The 20,853-nt window shown below is 39.0% G+C and overlaps 1 protein-coding gene across 10 annotated transcripts in view; it reads left to right on the forward strand.

The window, feature by feature from the left end:
* pbx3b (pre-B-cell leukemia homeobox 3b) overlaps positions 1–11,217 on the forward strand; it is a 77,049-nt gene extending 65,832 nt beyond the window's left edge. For 4 of the 10 annotated variants that reach the window (XM_008419207.2, XM_008419209.2, XM_008419208.2 and 1 more), the window contains 5 exons: positions 3,567–3,732; positions 5,248–5,325; positions 5,820–5,932; positions 6,744–6,833; positions 9,505–11,217. In XM_008419207.2, the coding sequence (XP_008417429.1) occupies positions 3,567–3,732; positions 5,248–5,325; positions 5,820–5,932; positions 6,744–6,833; positions 9,505–9,597 (540 nt within the window). In that variant the 3' untranslated portion in view covers positions 9,598–11,217. The remainder of the gene's footprint in view (positions 1–3,566; positions 3,733–5,247; positions 5,326–5,819; positions 5,933–6,743; positions 6,834–9,504) is intronic. The other 6 variants (XM_008419211.2, XM_008419212.2, XM_008419213.2 and 3 more) reach the window with 2 other exon arrangements.
* Positions 11,218–20,853: the final 9,636 nt, after the last annotated feature.

A 20,853-nucleotide genomic window follows, 5' to 3' on the forward strand; every position in this document is an offset into this window, starting at 1 on the left:
CTCGATGTAATGTAGAAAATCCCTCACAGTGACTGAACCTTTTCAGAGTCACAAACTCACTGTGGTCACGTAGAAGCCATGGCTGAGTCATTTTTCAAACTCCCCATAGCTCTTTTTTCTTTTTTTTGTCCTGCTTTGTTGATTGCGCACATAGTTCATTAAGTAAACACCATCCGTTGTGTACGGTATGCCAATATCACTCTGCGGCTTTGCTCGATGCATCATCGCTGATGAAACACCCGGCATCAGTTTAGCAGTGATCATTTAAAATGCCTGTAATGTGCAGAAGTCGTCCCTGAGAGAGATCCTTGGTTTCAAATGCCAAGTTAAAACGCGTCTCGCTTCATGGACTCTTAAAACGCCTCAGTCTTCAAAATCGCTGAAGTTCAGTCAGAGCTTGACACCTCGGTGGTTCTGTACTTGCATACTTACTTGTGTGTTGCAACAATACACAAGGCATTAGACTATTTCCATCCAACGCGTTAGAGACCACAGTTGATACCGGTTTGTGACTGGATGGATCTCTAGATTCGATTCCTAAACTTTTTTTTTTTTTTTTCCAGTTCAAACATCAGTTATTAATGTTTAAAGAGGCATGTCTTTTCTAATCTTGTGTGACAATTAATTTTGGAGAGAGCGCTCTGACAACTTTTTGTCTGATTAAAAAAAAAAAGATTATAAAATTTACAATAGAGGTTTCTTTTATTGCTGAAGATTACCCAGAGAATTCAGGTGCCAACTTAATTAGGCAACAATAGTTTTTAATTATATACAACAGCTTCCCAGTCTGTAAAATTGTTATAATTATACAACGTTATTATGTCTTTGCAACATATATGTATTGCCTTGTTTATGCCTTCTAGGAAGCTCATGTTAGGCACTGCAGTCTCATAGTCTTACTTTTTTTTCTTTTTTTTTTTTTTTTTCCAAACACAGAAGTGAAGTGCATGCACTGCCTCTCATGAGACTGAAGGGAATTAGTTCTGCAGATTGGGTTTTGCTCCACACCTTACACTGCAGTGCATTTGCTCATTGTTTAGCTAAACTGGAGGATACCTTGAAGCCGGAGTAACGGCGCGCAGGACGGAGAAATGTGGCGGAAAAAAGAAAAAATGAAAACCAAATTGGCATTGAAGTGAATTTGGTGACTGTTTCCTATATTACTGTGGTAGCATGTTCTAAAATAGTGGCTGGATTTTATAAGTATATGCATATGAATATATATTTTCCTTTTCATTCATGTTGATTTGTTAAATTCACTGCATTTTGTTAAATTACGCAGACTCATGAGCATTAGAAGAAAATCTGTATGATTTTGGTTGGTTTGTGGCCACAATGTGAGCTATCTAAATGAGCCAGAATATTGCTCGGTGTTTGGCCCTACAATCTACTGTAAGCAGGTTAAGTAAAAAGGATGATGGCCAGGGCTTTCATTGCTTCCAATTAAACCTTGCTTGTTAGTTTAACCTCTAGGTAAACCCATCAAACAATTGATGTCAAGGAAGCCCTGCCAACTGTGGGCCTCGCCTGAATGGTCATTAATTTTAATTGCCTAGATATTAAAGATTTAGAGCGCAGAGACGTGCAGGATAGAAATGATCCGATGTCCTGCAAATCCAGTCAGTTTTTACACCACGGCATTGGCGGACTGCTAGGGATATTAAAATTTAAGCACATGGGTGGAAATTAAATAAAGCGTCATTAGGGGCAGCTGCTCTTTGGCTGGTCCAGCCGTGGGCTGCAAGGGCCTGAGAGGGGGGCTGCAGCACAGCGACAAGACACTCTAATTTATAGGGCCATTAAAAACAAGCATCATCTCATTATTATTCCGCTGTTATTGCAGAGCCAGCATTTGCACATAAGGTTCACTCCTCGTGCAACTTTTCAGTGTATGATTGTGGATGTCATCGTTCCAATGAAATTAACGCTTATAAGCCTGAACTAGATGTGGACCTAGCCGAATAGTAACATTAATGTGACCGAAGGTTTTTGCTTGTTTGTGTTTTCCTTGTGAAATTTGGGTTCTGCTTTAAAACATGCTGAATTAATGAAGAAATGCACCACCTGGATTTCACTAGTGGAAAATATATAGGAGCCTCTCATTGAAAATGTAGAGCACGGATTATTGTGGTTCAGCTGGTAGGAAGTTATTTAACCCGAACTCGTTCTCATAAAGAAACAAATCAAAATGAGTAAATAAAGCAGGCAAGTTTGGCAAAAACAAACTGTTGCAGCATTTGCTGTCTATGAGACAACCGCAGAAGTCTCAGCTGGTGGGTCGGAAATCCTCACCGTGTGATAATATTGACTAAAAAAAACATATATATATATATATATATATATATATATAACAATTTTTCTAAGAATTCTAAGCAAAAATGTATAGCTAATGTATAACATTTGTTGTTTAGATAAACTGTTCTTCATTTAAATAAACACGTACCTTATTGCCTTCTCAATCTTTATAGAGTAAGAAATGTGTAGAAACGAGGAAATCCTGGAAGTGTGCAGCAACAGATGAGGGAGGGGTAGCACTATGTTACCCTGTTTTTCTTAAAGTTGGAGAAAACTTAAGTCACTCTGGGACTTTCTTTGAAAACTTATCAAAGTAAAGTAGCAGCAGCATGGCTGAAGATCTTAGTTGGTTTGAATCTGTGTTTTTAAACCTTCATATCGGTTACCATGACGAGCCAGAGCCAATGTGTACATTTGTAAAAACTTTGAATGTACTGACAAAATCTTACCGCCACTTTTTTTATTTATKTATTTATTTATTTTTTATTGATCATTGTATGTAACTGCTATTTATAGCTGCACGTCTTTACTCTCCTGCACATGTTTGTGCATTTTATCATGAGGCAATCCTCCAAGTCACCAGTTACGCATGCATACAAACGCACAAAATTGTTCTGTTGTTTTAATGTCATGCCATATTACATATAAAATATAATTAGTTTGGAACAAGACTCTTCATTAAAGCTTCAATAATATTTTCAGACAAGTTGATCAGTTTTTAACTCCCTCTCCCCCTCTTCCTTTTTTGGTACTCATGCAAAATCTGACATGTTGCCGTAAAGCTAAATATCTCACAGCTTTATTTGCCAACTCGCTTTATTACATTTACTCTGTGAAGACATTTTTTTTTTATTTGCATAAGGTGTCAATCAACAAGTCACCGAAACGGGATCAGGAAGCATTCGTCAGTGAACAAAAAATCTGAACGTTCCTAACTTTTCAGCAGCCTCTGGAAACCAGTGCAGTTAGAGAAACTCTGCCACACCGACTTTAATGTTGGCGCAATCGGAGCCTCCTGTGTTTTCATTTTGTCAGGAGACAGATGTGGGAGTGTGTCATGCTCCTATCCACGAGAAGACACAAGTGGCTCCTGATTACGGCTTAATTAGCTTGTGTACCCGGCGGACATCACCGCAGAGGCTGGGAATTGGGTACTTGACGGACCCAAACATGACATCTTGAAACAATCACACTGCTGAATGCACGCTGCTGTGGCTGCTTGACGTCTGACTCCTCTTGCTCCTCCTCCCTCTGCTGTCTCCCGCACACAGGTATCCAACTGGTTCGGCAACAAGCGGATCCGGTACAAGAAGAACATCGGCAAGTTTCAGGAAGAGGCCAACCTGTACGCCGCCAAGACGGCCGTGAACGCGGCGCACGCCGCGGCCGCTGCGGTGCAGAACAGCCAGGCCAACTCCCCCACCACTCCCAACTCCGGTAGGCATTCCTACATCTAAAAAAAAGAAAAAAAAATGAAATCAAATGAAAGATCTGCCCTCAGCCTCAGTCCTAAACCTGCTGCCTTTCTACCACACTCACTCATGCACCATTCACACTGGCAAGAGTGACAGGCTCTGCTCCCAGCTTGGGGATCACAGTGTCTCCTGTCTATAAGACAGTTGATGCCAAGCAAACTCATGCATAAAGAGAGCGTTCCTGACTTGTGAACCGAGAACACATGTTTTTTGGGGGAAAGAAAGAAAGGGGAAAAAAAAAGTGAATGTATTCAGAATGATGCCATGGGATTTGTTTTCCCTTGACTTTGTCAACTTCTTGTCATTTGTAAGGTAATGGTATGCAGTTCCACTGAATAGTTTGAGATTTTTCCAAAAAAAAAAAAAAAAGGAAACATAATTGCTGGGGGCATCTTATCAAGAGTAATAAGAAACTATGTGGAGTTTACAGTGCAGGAAAAAAGTATTTATTCTGTTTTTGCTTTTGTGCTACACTTAAATGTTTGAGATCATCAGAATCGTTTTTACTAGTGAATGCAAAAGAAGTTTTCAAATGGTGATTTCATTTATTAACATGAAAAAGACTGTGACATGAATGTAAAGAAATGAAACTACTGATCAGAAATAAAATCACAGACATCTGTCAGCAAGGAAATTGATACCAAACCATTTCTGAGGATTTGGAAATCCAGCAAACCAGAGGGGGAGTTACTATTAACTATAGATGGAGGAAACCTGGAACAGTGATAAACCTTCCTAAAAGTGTCCAGTGTACCCAAAATACCTAAAGAGTGCATTGATAACTGATCACAAATGAACTCGGAACCCAGATTGGACAAAAAAAAAAAATGGCTTCAGTAGAAAAGTTCCAATGCAAAAAGCGCTGCTGACCAAAAGAACACAAAGGAACCATCTGGTTTCTGGTTTTTAATTTTTTTCTTTGCTGTTTCTTTCTATGAGCATCATGATTTATGTAAAATTATACAAAAGTGTAATTGTTTTAGAAGGTGTATGTCCTGTTACATCTGGTGTAAAGCTAAGATATAATTTCATCAGTTTTGTCACCTTAAAGTGATGAATGTATGAAAGGCCCAGAAGTAAACAAGATCAGATTTGAAGTTGCCTTTTTAAGGACCAGACGTTAATCAGAGTTAGACGTCGTGGCATCACGTTAAGCAGACCAGAAATCCTCAACGACGTAAACATGGCTAGCACAACTATTATACATTTATTAAATGAAATGATCATCTGAAACAATATTTTGTGTTTCTAGTTATCTTTCTTCCTTTTTTCTAGAAACACAGATTCTCCCTTACGCGTAAATCTGAAAGGGAGAAATACTTTTTTCACAGCACTGTATGTTTATAAGAAATATCAAAAATAGAGCCTGGATGCTTTTGTCCATGTTAATAAGCAATGTTTGATTGAAATTGGACTTGGCTGACCGGGCGTGGGGATGTGGCGAGCTTATGAAGTGGTCCCTTTTTCTTGCACCCAGGATTCCAGATGAAAGACGAAGAGTTTCAGCTGGATTCTGCAGAGAGCAAAAACACTCTTTTAAGCAACATGTTTACTGGTACTGCTCTTTTCATAAGCTTCTTATTGTCTTTGTCATGTACCGTATACGATGCCTCCCTGTCAGATTTTAGCCTGGAAGTAGCTGATGTGGAACAATTGGGAGCTTAGGCGACCCAACCACATGTAGAGCCGGTCCCCCTGTGTGTCGTGTGATCCTCATCCCCCCCATTTGTGTTCACCACATTCGTCATGAGACATTTGGCCCCGCTGCATTCCGTACCTCCTCCGTTTGGCTCCTCTGCTTTCCCCTTCCTTTGCCCCCGTAGTTGCTTGCTCTGTGGAGACTCTCTTCTGTGTACTTGTCTGCCTGAGTCGGGTTTTGTTTACACAGACGCACGCGTGCTGTGAGTCTGTGTCGCTGCATAGTGCGTGGGCGGTGTGTGTGTGTGCGTGTGTGTGTGTGTGTGTGTGTGCGTGTGTGTGCGTGTGTTGTCTTGTTTCTCCCGTTATAGACCTCTCATGTTTTCAGCCACTTACATCTTCCCTTTCCAGGTTCTTCGGGTTCTTTTAGCCTCCCAAACACTGGGGACATGTTCTTGAGCATGCAGAGTCTGAATGGGGATTCTTACCAAGGGGCACAAGTCGGAGCCAATGTACAGTCACAGGTAGGATCAACAACCAGGGACAGTTCCTGAGATGCCGCCACAGAGAGCTGTCCTTGTCTTGCCTGTGTACTGAGCCATCCACAGTGCAGTCTGAAGCACGTTAAAACAACAACAGCAAAAAAAAAAGAAAATAAGGGGAAAAAAACCCATGCCGCTCCTGCGAGGAGCAGTTCCAATGCTATCCGACTGTATGAAGTGTTTACTGACTATTTCGCTTTGGATGGAATATTTTGGCAATCAAAATATAATCCCACCCCACTGCTGCCATGCCAGGAAACAGTTTCCTGGTTCCGAACGTTTTGTGAATGCATTTGGCTTTGACTTGGGCTCTTGGGTTTGGTATTGGGTTTCTTTGGTACAATGTTTCCCCTTTATTTCCTGTGCCGTGTTGCTGTCCTCCTGTCTCATTGTGTTATCGTTTATTGTCAATGTCTTCCATCCTGTGAGTTTTTTTTTTTTATCAACCTAGAAAGTACTGATTCCTTTAAAGCAGCCGTTACGTATGTGCTTTGTTGCTTTCTTTAATGCTTTGATTATATATATTTTTTCTTGTTTATCAACCCAAAAGCAATAGCCCAGAACAGAACATCTGAGCATGCTTGTTACATTGGTATGCTTTATTTCTTAAGATAATATGTTAGCTGTGTTAGCTAGTTAGACCTCTGGCTGTCTTGGGAACCTGTTTTTTTGGGGGGGGGTTTCAAAAGCTTTTGATTAGCACCTCTTGCTTCACCTAGCATGTTTGCAGCCATGTCCGAACTGCAGAAAGACGTACATCTGACCAGTTTCTGCACCTTTTCTGCCCCTCTAGGTGGATACCCTGCGCCATGTTATCAGTCAGACGGCAGGATACAATGATGCTCTAGCAGGAAACACCATGTTTAGCCCTCATGGCCTAAATGTAAGTTTAAACTCCAGTGGCTAGTGATTAAACTGAATCACCTTCTGTAGTACTGCTTTTCTCATCAAATACTCTGCGAAAAAGTTGGATGACAATATGAAGTTGTTCATCATGGATCATAACCGTTAGCTTCAGTCTCCAAAACTAACTGATGTGAGTTAATATTACATGAAGACGTCAAGAGAGGGAAAATACGACATGCTTACAGGGTTTTAACAAAATCTCACTTTAAAAATATTGAGCTACATCTTTAATATGACATTTTACGTCTCTTCGATAAAACTGGAATTGCGAAATTTTATTTGTTTCCCCTTTCGAAAAACGATCTGTTTAACGTTAGCCTCGTCACTTCATCACCTGGAATTATTGTACTCGGCATCACTTTGTCTCAAAATACGAGTTAGATGGAAAAAAAAAAAAGTATCCTGCTGCATATTCCTCTGCATTTCAGCTGTTTTGAAATGCTTCAGAGAATTTTCCATGGACTTCTCCTCATTATAAAAAGTGAACACGTGATGGCCCGAAGCCTTTTCCAGACATGAATTCCATCTTTCCTGATGAGGTTTGATATGGCGCCTTTTTGTAAAGCAACGCATAATCTGAAGCCATTAGAGTAAAGATTAATTTTCTTGATGAGGGAGGAAGAAGAGTGAGGGAGAAAAAGAGAGAGAGGAAGAGAGAGAGAGAAATGGTATCCGACAGCTTTCTCTCTGCAGTATATCAGAGCCGCTCCCTTTACATTGTTACTGTATGCCTGCTGGGTAAAATGCACACGCGCACACACCCCTACGCACACACACACACACACACACACACACTCAAATACCACTTGGAGTTGAGGCATCAAAATAAAATAACACATTTACCTCTTACTGAAATTTACAGGAGGATTTCTGTGAAAAAGAATGAGCATGTTTTATGTAAACGAATAGTGGTAGTTGTTTTTTTTTTTTTTTTTTTTTTTGAGAGTTCAGGGTTTTTAGTGTTGTTTTGGCTTTACTGCTGCTGTATCGCTGTAAGCCATGTCGGCATGTCAGCTCTGAACAAGATCAAGTGTTTTTCACGTTCTCCCAAGGTTTCTCACTTCCATGTGCCGTGTGGACCTCGCGGTTCACCAGAGTAGGCTGATGCTCCGAATAAACACTATTTAATATCTGAAAATAATATGAATATTAAAAAAAGAGAGAGAGAAAAAGGTGAAAACTCTTGTAGCAAAGCTCCTTTTTTCTTCCTTCTGCTTTTTTTTCTTTATCAGCAACAATCCGCTTGTTCTTACGTGCATTTGCAGAGACTAACCTTTAGCTTTGTTGATGGTGACGTAGAGAGATCCAGTAAAGGCTAGGTCACGCCTGGAGCAAAGCATAGTCAGGCTGGCTAGGGCCGGCTCTCTTGGAGAGGCCCTGCCTTGTCACTTTCGCTCAGCTCTCCCCACCTCACCCGGCCGAGCCCTCCCTCTTCTTGACTGACAGGAGAATATGTAGCGACAAGCTGTCGGCCGCTGCTGAAATCTGCTTAGACACTGATTTCAGGGCCCGCTCCCATTGGTTCGGACAAGAGACAAATTTGTTTCCGGGATGTCTCTTTGCTGATGCCGCTGTATTGCGATGACTGGGCTCCTCACATGGCATCAACATGTCCGGAGATGCAATTCGGCAAATGCGTTTGCCACCTTTAGTATGTCTTCTTGAAGTCAAGACTTCTTGCTTATTTTTGTCTTATTTTAATATCAGATATAGGAGTAAATATTGAATGTTGTTTTACAAAGATATTCTCATTTATGAAGGGAATAAAGCTTTTACATTTCTGGAAGGGTTTTGGCCCACTCTTCTTCATGCAATTGTTCCTATTCATCCACATTGGAGAGTTTTTATGCTTTAACCGTTCGTATCACAGCATCTCGGACAGATTAGGTTTGAACTTTGACTTGGCCATTCAAAAAACTCTTTTTTTTCTTCTTAAGCCTTTCAGAGGTGGACTTGTTGATGGTCTTTATATCATTATCCTGCTACATAACCCGAGTGAACTTGAGGCTAAGATTACAATCCGATGCCCAAACAGTCTCCTTCGCAATCAGTAGAGAGGAGAATTTAATGTAATCCTGAACAGAAACCTTAACTGAGACAAGAGAGAAAATGTACAACACTGTTCCTTGTTGTTGTTTTTTTTTTTCCCCACTGAGTCGCAAAACCTTAAAAAATGGTTTTGTAACTCTTTTCAAATTGAAAAGCCCATTTATCATTTATTATTTAATTTCTTTAGAAATTCCTGATGTGTAACTTTCATGTTGTCAGAATGGTTCTGTTTAACTGATTTCTTGATTTTTTTAAAAAAAATTTTTACCTGTGAGGCAGTAATCAGGCCTGAACTCTGTCTACTGAAAACACAAGAAAATGTGCTTAGTCACACTTATGTAAACGTTAGTTCATGTTGGTTTAAAAACCTTGTTCCGATTAATTCGTGAAATCATCATTTGAAAACTGAAATGTGTATTTTCACCTAATGTTGTATGTTCAAGATTGTTTCAGTGTGACCGGATGCATTAGTGAGAATAATGTGTATGCAGCTGTTCTCGCTCTCTTCCGTCTCTGAAGCCGACCTGCTCTCTTATTGCAGCAGGTCTAACTGAAATCTCAACGTTTTTTTTTTGTTTTTTTTTCCATTTGTGTCCCAGGCTAATGGAGGATGGCAAGATGCAAGGACTCCATCTTCTGTGATCTCTCCTACAGAAGGGCCTGGAAGTGTGCACTCGGACACCTCAAACTGATTAATGCATCTTCCCCTGCAGCGCAGCATGGACTTCTTCATTTCCTGTAAAACAGACAAGGACTTAAAAAAAAAAAAAAAAAAAAAAAAAAAAGCAAAAGAGTTTTCCTTAAGATTTCCGGTGACTGCGGCGCACACGTTGCACATGGCATCCTCCATTATGGACACTAAGTGTTTCCTGATCGCTCAGACTTTCTCTTTCATGAATCGACTGTAATCACCATGCTTTTGTTGTAGTGGTAAAACACACAGGCGTACAAATACACAAACAGTCTCTCCCCAAGCCAAACATAATCCTCCAAACTTTCAGGACGAATATCTCCAGCTCTGCTACCAAAACAACCGGATGACATTTCATGACATTTTAAACGCCCGTTCGTCCGATTCTTGATTTGATAGCCGCTCTCCATTTTGATAATTGAGCGCTCTTTCGTCTCCCTCAATTAACGCAGCTGTTTCTTTGACTCTAATGTGCTCGCAGCCTTGTCCGGCGACTCGACAATGCTCGACGCCGACAGCTCGGTGGCAGCTTCGCGGCTACTTCTCAAGATTTATTTTTGTCTCACAGCTGTGTACATGAGCGCGAGAAGACGACTATTCAGAGCGTTGGAACATAAAGAAGCGTAATTGATTGCTTGGCTAAAAACGTGACACGGTTCCATATTTTATAATTTGACGTTTTGTTGTGTACATATGTAAACATTTCTTTTGTACTGCTTATGGAATCAACAAATCTCCCCTACAGTAGATCATTCTGACACGGCCTGCAGGAGCCCGCCCCGTTACGCTGGAAAAGTTGTACATAATATAGCTTAAGAGTAATTAAAACATCCAACCAATCAATACGCCACTTTCTTACCTCATTCATAAAAAAACACAGTCATTTGCAACATTTCCGTAGCTTAGAGTGCTCACTTACTACCTCTAAACAATATCACCATAACACCTTCTTTCTTTTCTTTTCTACTTTTCTGGTCCTTATTTAATGGTTTAATCTACTTATTTTTGATTACATCTCTCAACAGTGTAAACTCTTCATTCCCTATGTAATCTAATGTATATTTTAATCTTTTAATAAAATTACGTTGCTGTACTGCAACTTAAAATGAAACAAAAAATAAAAATAACAATATTAACACAATGGGAGGGGAGGGAGGGGGGAAACAGACGGGGAGAGGGTGAAGAAATTGTTGGTTTAATGGCTTTTATCGAGGGCGGGGGGTGATAAACACCAAACAGTAAAACTGTTGTAAATACTGAAGAAGAAAAGAAGAAAAAAAAAACATTTTGAATGTTGCTCATCTTGTTACTAAATCATTCAGAAAAAAAGAAAAAAAAATCACTATAAAAACTGTAATGCATAGAGGTTTCAGTATTCAGAACTGTACATTTCCAGCTCTGTTCAACAGGGTGCAAGACTTCTTTTTCTCTTTTTTTTCTATTGTATGTGATTCTGAAACTGAAAAAAAAAAGTCATGACAAAATGATTTGTGGCAGTGATTCTAATGTATTAAAGATGTTTAGTGTTACTTTCTAACCAGACTACACCCTGGACAGAAAAGTCTTCCTTGTGGTAGTTGTGTAATTTCAAACATGAATAAACCTTTTTGCTTTCATGACACCAAGGACTTTCTCCGTCTGTTTGTTGCATAAGCGGGAAACCATGATGTATTTTTTTTTTTACCTATACCAACCTGCAGAAAAACAAAAAAGAAAAATGTACGGATTGATACTGAAAGTGCACAAAGTTAACAAGTTCCTTCATTTGATCAACAACAAAACAGTGCATTATGTTTGATTATTTTATTTTAGAAGAAACTTTGATGTTGAACATCACCTATCATGTAGTTTCATGATGGTATTATTTTTACTTCTTTAGGCTTTTCACATTTTGTTATGCTAAAGCCATATTTTATTGGGATTTTTGTCATAGTCCAACTCAAAGTTGTAGTATACTGAAAGACAATATTTATTTTTTTTTTTCACAAATGAAATCTGAAAAGTATGACATATGAATGTAGTCTACCCCCTTCAATCTGATTCCCCTAAATAAAATCCAGTGAAGTAAACCTTTCCATAGCCTCAGTTGACACTGAAGTCATGTTTGCAGTTCATCACAAGCCAATTGGAGGACACAACAAATAGGTGGAAGACAATGCAATATGTAATGCATGGAAAAACCAATGCTCACACTCTGTATACGCCATATGATTGGCAGCAGCGTGTCATGGGTAGGCTTTTCATCAGCAGGAAAAAAAAAAAAAAGGCTAAATACAGTCAGTCAAATACAGACAAAGTCCAGCTGCAAAGATTTGATTAAGAATTACATAATTTACAAAACGCAGCAGGAGGCGGTTCTGCAAAGTACACTGCTCAAAAAAATAAAGGGAACACTTCAGTGTTCACTTAAATGTTAAAGTGTTCCCTTTATTTATTTTTTTTTGAGCAGTATATTTACGCGGGGAAGCCGAATCCAAACGTACGTCGCACTTTTCATATTTTATATTTGCGGGGAAAACAAATGCCATTTTATTCCACTTCACGCTTGCGTGCTGTCACGTGCTGCGGTTTTAACAGGACAAAGGGCAGAGAATCCCACGCGGTGTGAATACTTTCGCCGTGTGAGGATGCTTCTGTGTGGATGGAGGACGAGGATCTGGTAGGAAGCTACTGTTAGCTGACATAGTTAGTGCAATTAACTTAAATGTCAGACGCTTCTAATTCAGGCTATTTTGTTCGTCTGTTGTGAAAAGGCTGGCTTAATGGATCATTGGTTAGCAATTCCACATGGAAATTGACATCCATTTATTCTCATTTTCACAGCGGCGTTCTCCATTCCCGTCTCTTTCCCTTCTCAGCTTGTGTCCCGCGTTTGTGTCACTCATTCCTGGATTTTTGTCAAAAAAAAATGAAAAAAAAAAATGAAAAAAAATCCACTCCTGCAAAATAGAACCTCGTCTCGCGACGAGCAACATGCAAATGCACACATGTGGCTTCGTCTTAAAATGTGACGGCGGGGGGAAAAGCAGAAAGAGAGATGTAACAGCACAAGTTTAATTCAAGCGCAATGCACAGACGGTTTCCCGGGAGAGCACATTTGTCCACTCAACCAGTGCAGAACTTCATTGAACACCTTTCTCTTGAAATCATATCTTTATCCTGAATGTTACACATCCGTGCTTCAGATCTCCAGCTGTATTTTTCACAAGGCAGGAATACTCTGCTGCTTTTGAAATACTCTAAAAAAAAAACATTGGGGTTTTTTTTTGTTTTCCCCTCCTTTTGTATAACTTTTACAGTCAATGTGCTTTTAATGCATGTATTAATATATTCTGCAAGAGATCAGGTTGTATATTTTCCTACATAGGCGATTCGGGAATAAAAAAAAAATTAAGAAAAAGTACATTTAAACCGAGCTGCCTGCACCGCTGCCTGTTTGCTTATTCTGCTTTTCCTAATAAATACATTTGCCTCCCAACAACCTCGGCTGCTGGATTTAAAGCGGTGCGCTCTGCAGAACTGCTCTCAGAACCTTTTCGAATAGAGAAGTTACATTTTCTTAGATTACGCCTATTAGAGGTTTTTCCAAGCTTCATTAAGGACGACATTTTCTAAGTAAAATTCACAGTGAAAAGCATGCATCATTAAATATGGAAATTCAGAATTATATTAGCAATATGCACCAAGCTAGTGCCAATTAAATTAGAGAAAGATATCATTTATATTATTAAGGTAGGGTTCATATTAGATTAAATATAATGTAATTTTTGTCACGGTATGATTTATTGCTCATAGTGTATTGTTCACAGACCCATGTTACGCCACTTCTCAATAGAGTGATTGTTTATATTAAAATGTAAAATGTTGTAATTGCCTCCCACTAATAGAAGATTAGACTGCTGTGAGGTTTAAACTAAAAGTTCACAGTCATACATTGTTTATTTTTTCTTCTTCTTCTTCTTTTTTTTCTTGTAGAATGTGATTCCATTTGCAAACGCTCCAACAACTGCACCAAACCACAGGCAACGCTCGAAAGCCATGGAACCATTAATGCATTCTGTAACACTTAAGTAATGTGATCTCAGAGAGGGGAATAAATAAGTCTGGGCGGAGTCTGTGACAAAACGCTGCGGCTTTGATGCGTGATCAAAGATTGCAGCATCACAAGGATAAGCACAAATCACAGACTGTACTTTTTTATCTTTTAAGACAAAAATATTCCAGGAATAGTGATTGTACAGATGCTTATTTCTGTAACTAACTAACTAACTAACTAACTAACTAACTAACTAACTAACTAACTAACTAACTAACTAAAGCCATTGTTCTCTTGTGGGTTTTCAGTGTCATCAAAAAGTTTATTTATTTTAAGAATTTATGGTAAGAGGCAAAACATAAGTGATGCAGATTCATAACTCGCAGAGTGACATCTCTCAACCACTAATTTCTGATTGTTTTGTTGACTACGACTTCTAGCTAACATAAACTCCAAATCCTGTTTCTAAGAAAGCTAAAAGGTTAGATAATACCTGCAAACAAAATGCCAAAGTACAGAAATAATTTGTAATTTGCACACTATGTCCTGCATAATATTAGAGAAGATTTTCTCAATAAGTCTTTGACACCCACCACAAAAAGAGTAAAGCAGCAAAGGTCATATGGGAAGAAGCTGGGTGTTCACCAAGTGCTATATCTAAGTATGTTAATGGAAAGTTCAGTGGAAGAAAAAAATAGGTGAGAAAAGGTGCACAAGCAACAAGACAAATCTAACATTGTCTTAGTTTCTGGAGAGGCTTAACACAAGGAACGCCACATCGTTCACACCTCAAAACTCTCAAACGGGAAATGCTTCACACACCGTTAAAGCTGTGCTTTCCTATGTTCCTTGTACATGTTTTGGTGCCACACTTTTTGCTTCCACTCAACTTTCCTTTGATATGCTTGCATGCAGGACTCTGTGAACAAACACAATCCCTAGCAATAAGTTTTGTGGTTTATGCTTTTGGTTTATGCTAAGATGGCAGAGCAGTGTTTCCTATGATTGAGTGCAACACATCACGTTTTCACAATACGTTTTATTGCTCTAATGTGATTCTGTTGAAAAAACTCCCCGAGATTTTTTACTTTCATTGGCTGTATACTATTGTAATTAAAGTTAGCATAAATAGAGGCTTGATAAATATCACCATTTGTGAAATAAATCTTTAAAATGCATGTTAATTTAAATACATTAAATTAAGTTTTTCATAAAATCGCAAGTATTCTGGTTCACATGTAAGGAAATTAATCAAGTTAACTAACTAATTCCAGGTTCTTTGTATAGCTTTTTCTTTGTTTAAAGAACCAACATGTAAAAGGAAATTTAAACACAAAGAAGTGTGGAAAACATGTAAGCTGTAAAACCTGAAACCTGTAGGTTTGTCCATTTCCGGGGAACTGCAGCTGCTTGTCAAAAGTCAGTAGATCACTATTAAACTTTTTGTTAGACATCTGGCCCTGGTCCCTTCTGATTAAAAAAGTGAATAATTCTTAAGAGAAAGGAAAAGAAAGAGATTTTTTTTTTTACCATATACCAATAAAATTACATTATCATTGTATTTGAAAAGCATCTTACCGTTTCTTTTTTTCTTTTTGCCAAAATGTCACATTACAGCAATAGGAGATTCCTGAAGAATTACCTGTGGAATATTTCATTAACTTGCCAGTGCCCATCCATTGAAAACGATAGCTTCCCATCACAGATTGATTAGCGGGACGCAACCAGGGACAGAAAGATGAGAAAACAGTTTGATTTACGGAGCAGATGTACGACGGACCACGGACTGCCTTGCACTGATCTGTCCAGCTGCACTGACTTTCACGGAAAGAGATGAGGTCCTGGGTGGCCTCTGAGCTGAAAACAGTAGAGTTAAACAGAGTTAATTAACATTTGATCCCAACTCCCTCTACATCTCCAGAAGTTCATTTTCAATTCCACTTCAAGCCATTCACTCATGTTGGTGCTGGGAGATGGAAAGTGGCGTCATCTCTGAACTGAGAGGTGGGTTTCCCATCGCTGATGCTTGGGCAGAAAACAGGCATGTTGAAATGCTTGTGACAGGGAGCAGATGTTTGCCTTACCTCTTAGCAGACACATGTCAACAAACGCTGCCTTTGTGCTGCTCAAATTTCCTGACACCAACCAGGAAAAGACGGAATATTGAGGAAAGCAGGAGAGCTACGGTTCCTTCGCTGCCTCCTTCTTCTCTCTGCAGATCAGATGTTTATACATGCTCTTATTAATTAAGCCAGGAGATGCTTTTTATTTAGATCATTATAAGCCTCCTAGTAAAATTTTATATAGTTTTCGTAAACAAGCCAAGTTCATCATCTCTAACTAAACTGCACAGCAGAAAGTGCCTGCCAGGTTGTTTTTTTTTAACTCGTGTCATATTTGATTAGGCATGCTAATCTGTAAATGTAATCATTTTTAAGATTCAACAATGTTAACTAGTCATTTAAAAATTAGTACTCTGCTTAAGCATTTTATTGAAATTTAAGTAAAGATTCAGTGTTACTGTTATTCTATGAGACGTGTTCCATGCAGCAGCAAGGCTAACATGTGTTGATGTGTCGTATTATGAATGAATACGTCTCTCATCAAAAAAATAGCACAGGATTTGAGGTTGGAAGGTTTCTGATTTGGACCAAGAAACTTAAATCCAACTTTAGCTAATTTAGCATCTATGCTAATGCTAAAGTCAAACTTGCTTGTAAGCTGAACTTCATAAAGGCTTCCATGCAACATGCTATGTAGATTTAAACATTTTACTAGTTTAGCAACTATTTTATGCCTGTTCTTTTGCACCAGATAATCAAATTGATGTAATTAATAAGAATGTAGTTAATTTAGTTCAGAGTTTCTAGTTGTAAAACTTGGAATTTCTTTCCACTTAAGAGTTAAAAAATGCAACAACAAAAAAAAAAATCTGATGAAAGAGGGTGTGCTTTTATGTTGAAATGAATGTAAAATTAATGAAAACAGGAATGTGAAAATGAATTTATTGATTTTTCATATAAATATATACAGCGTGCGTAAAAAGCTATCCATATGTACTGTATTGGAATTTCATTTCATTTTCATGTCTTCCTCGCCTTTGCTTAGATCTGACATCTAAACACAAACAAACATACAAACAAAATCTGTTTTCAGCCGAACTTATTTGTGTTTCCATGTTGACCAAGTGGGTCACTGCAAGGGAAAAATCCAGGAAGATGATTGACTTAATTTGCAAACTCTGAAGAAGGTAAAAAAAAGTGAGAGATCTAAAGTAACAGCGTGTTTCTGACTACATGATATTATTATTTGTTGTTTTTCTAAAACAGAAATGGCCTGCCAGATGTCATTTGTCACATTTTTTCAGCGGTAATTCAAACACGGGATGGCAACATGCTGAGAACGGTTATCAAAAGACTCTTGAAATACCATGGATGTGGTATTACAGGAGACGTGTTTTAAGTTTGCAACCTGGATGATCCTTACTGGGGGATCTTGTCAGCGATGCTACTTCAAAAGAGTTATTCCACCGATACTTTAAGGTCTCGATGAGTTTATGCAGAGGTTGGAGAGCTGACATAGAGCATCAGGAGTCAGCAGTTTGCTCAGTGTGTCTTTTAATGTTTCTGTTCACACCATCCAGAGATCACAGAGTATTTCCTGTGTTTTAATATATATTAAGGAGCCACGCAGTTCTTTAATGATAATGTTAGAACCACAAAGAAACAGAACTGCACAGAGAAAGCGGTTGCTGCCTGAAAATGAATGACTTGTATTTTGAAACTTCACATTTCATTTTTCTTTTTGGTCACTGAGCGCAGACTGTTGAGTGCCACCAGGCATCCGTCCTCAAATTAGTCTTTTAAATCACTGAGGAATTTTGTCCACTTTTTGTTGCAGAATCCTTTTAATTCAATGTGATTAGAGAGGTTTAAACCAAGAACATTTAGAGTTTTCTTCTTCTTTTTTTTATTTCAACAACTTGTTCAAGATCAGATTGCAGCTTCTCACTGGGATCTAAGTCCACTTAAATGTGCAACCCGAATAGTTGCATTTATTCAGGTTACTTTTGTCTGATTTGAAAATTAGTTGTAAGATCTGAAACATTTTAGTTTGAGAAAATAAAAAACAAGCAAACAAAAACTAAAGCAGACTCAGTTTGTGAGTGGAAAAAAAACCCATCTGTTTTCCTCGCAGAGCATTTGTAAGATAATTTCATCAACTTTCAGGCCTTGATGAGACGCTGTTGTGTAAATTAGCTTTATGCACAGAACACAAAATTATTGTGATACCGATTCAGGCCTAAAATTTATGACCCAGCTGCCTTGATCCTGGGAGTTATTTGAAATCCCGACTAATTTCACAGAATATTTTCCCGTCCTCCAGAGCAGCATGGCTATAGGCTACGTGGTGTAATGGGAAGTCATTAGCTTTCGGTCTGATGCAGTTTGTTCTCGGTCCCTCGCCGCTGCATTTATATTTCATATCTCATGTTTCACACTGTATTAACAGCTGTGGCTTGTTTTTGCCATCTGCAGACGCTTACTTTAGTTTACCCGGCTTTGTAATAATAACATGTTTTCTTCTTGCAGCTCTCTCAATAGACAACGCACTGCATATTTTTGACAGGTGCTGAGGCATTTGCTCCGGAGACATGATGAGGAGGGTTATTACTGCATTATTTAGTTCCTTCGCAAATAAACAAACACATCCCCTTTCCTGGTATTATGTGTGTCTCGCTAGTCAGGGCTCTGTTTTGCATAGCTCCAACTCTGAGCGTCAAATTATGATTTACGCCGTCTAGCAGGAACCTCAGTGCCCCTTCTTACCTCCAACACGGCCCACTTAGTGTCAAATATTTTCCCTTCCCTACCCTCTCATTTGCTCAGTATCTATCTCCTTTTATGACCTTTTTACATTCACCTTGCCTTGTTTCACCTTCTTGCTATCACCACAGTGGCTCAGGTTCCGCTCCACAGTCTAGTTTCGGTATAATAACTTGACACTTCACATTGCATTAGTCTTAGTCCTGACAACAAGGTTATGTGACCTATAGTGTCAGAGAGCATACAGCATAGTTGCCCGCAGTAGCTATTTATCAAGACAGCTTTGGGCCACCTATGATTCAGAGCATAACAAATACAGATGTGAGCCAGTTAAACTGAGGACATGTATGTCTGGCGACTTGAGGTGTAGTCAGCCAGACATCGTCACAGTTTCTTTAATTTCTCACAATGAGTTCATTTTTATTTATTTATTTAGTCTTGAGGTTATATTTTAACTTGCATTGAAAAATAATGTTGGTATAAAGATTATAATTAATCAAAAGTCATTAAAACTGGTCCCAATGACAGGAGTTATTTTGTAGGAACCAGAATGTATTGTTTTACTAAGACCATGTTTCGTCGCATATAATTAACATGTTTTCACGCGTTCTTTATTTGTTCTGTTTCTGACCTCAACTATCGACTGAGTCGATGTGATGTAAAAAAAAGCCTAAAGCTGGGCAGAAGAAGTCTGGCTTTGAGCCCTAAGGAAGCCGTTAGGAAGCCAGTGATCTCAGTGGTGAACAACCCCGAAAAGCTGCTGCCGACTGGCATTGATGTCATTTTTTCATTGATGTCATTAGTCATTGTACCAGCTTTGGCCATGAAGCCACATAAGAATACTGTAATTGACTATCATTGCATATCGTCATGAGAAACCATTACCTCATACGGCCCAAACTTTTGTGACTTTCACAGAGGGATAGTGAACGGTAAATGGCCTGTTCTTGCATATGGCGCCTTGTCGAGTCCAGAGAACTCCGAAGCGCTTTACGCTACATACATTCAGTCGTTTACCCGTTCACGTACATTTTCACATGCTGACACGAGATCGGAAAATGTGATCCATAAGCCGTTCCCACTGAGAAAAACGTAATGGGAAAAACAGAAAATACAACAACGGCTCCCTTCTAACCAATGTAAAAATGTATTAAATGTGAAAGGAGAAAATATGCACAGTGTAGCGTCAACATTAGTCGTTTGGCCTATTTTATGAAGAGAAAACCTAAACTGACATCCATCCATCCATCCATCCATCCATCCATCCATCCATCCATCCATCCATCCATCCATCCATCCATCCATCCATCCATCCATCCATCCANCCATCCATCCATCCATCCATCCATCCATCCATCCATCCATCCATCCATCCATCCATCCATCCATCCATCCATCCATCCATCCATCCATCCATCCAAAGTTGGCTAAAATTGGACTTTGGAGAAGTTTCAGTGGAAAAGTATTATGGAGTCTTAACATAAAAAAATGAAGATACACTGATCATAGGTCATAACCTCATACATGTGCTGTTGCAACAAATGTGCTTTTTATCAGTTTTAACTGATAAGATAAATATTCACAAGTTTACCAGTAAAAGTACACCAGCTACACAGTAGGCATTAGTGTTCAGCCTCCACCCTTCAGCCCTGTGCTCTTTATGTTTCTCCCTCATACGTTCCGGCATATATATATAAAAAATGTCTCACAGGACTGTACAACCACTGGAACCATTGTGGCCACTATGCATCACTGTGCCGCATAATTTATTTTATTGCACAAGAAGTAAACCTCTATCACTCTTCCACACAATCACAGCTTTACTGAACATGTTTATCTTGTTTATCCTCCCCCGTCTTTCTCTCTCTCTCTGCTGGGGTCTCCTGGGTCCGAGCGGCCCCTGTCTGCTTCCTGGTGGTGTCTGGGAGCCCACGTCTGCGAGGCACCAGGATTATTTTCCCTCTCCAGCAGTTGTCACCAGCGTGGACCCAGATAATTCATCTTGCTAATGGCAGGTAGGTCAGTTGAGCACCATAATTGTGATTTCCGTCTTGCTGTTGCCCCTCAGTATCTCAACGATACAGAAAACACCAAAAGCAGATCTGTTAAACAACAGGTCTGCATGTTCAGCCTTTCAGAGGATTTGCATGTTAGCTTCAGTCTCAAAAGAGAAATGTAGATTTAAAAAATATATATATTATTAGTTGAAGATAAAAATCAAAATAAGTAAAAAATTGAGGTACCGTATATGCAAGAGAGAGAAATTACACTAAAAATAGGTTCTGAAAACACTTCCTTGAATTTCTTTAAGAATTCTGTTTGCAAATATTTGAAGTTTGCTAATACCACATACGACTGGCATTGTGTTTTAGATGTGACGTTCAGTGCTTTTCTT

This window comes from Poecilia reticulata, linkage group LG9 (genome assembly GCF_000633615.1).
Source record: "Poecilia reticulata strain Guanapo linkage group LG9, Guppy_female_1.0+MT, whole genome shotgun sequence".
Lineage (NCBI taxonomy): Eukaryota > Metazoa > Chordata > Actinopteri > Cyprinodontiformes > Poeciliidae > Poecilia > Poecilia reticulata.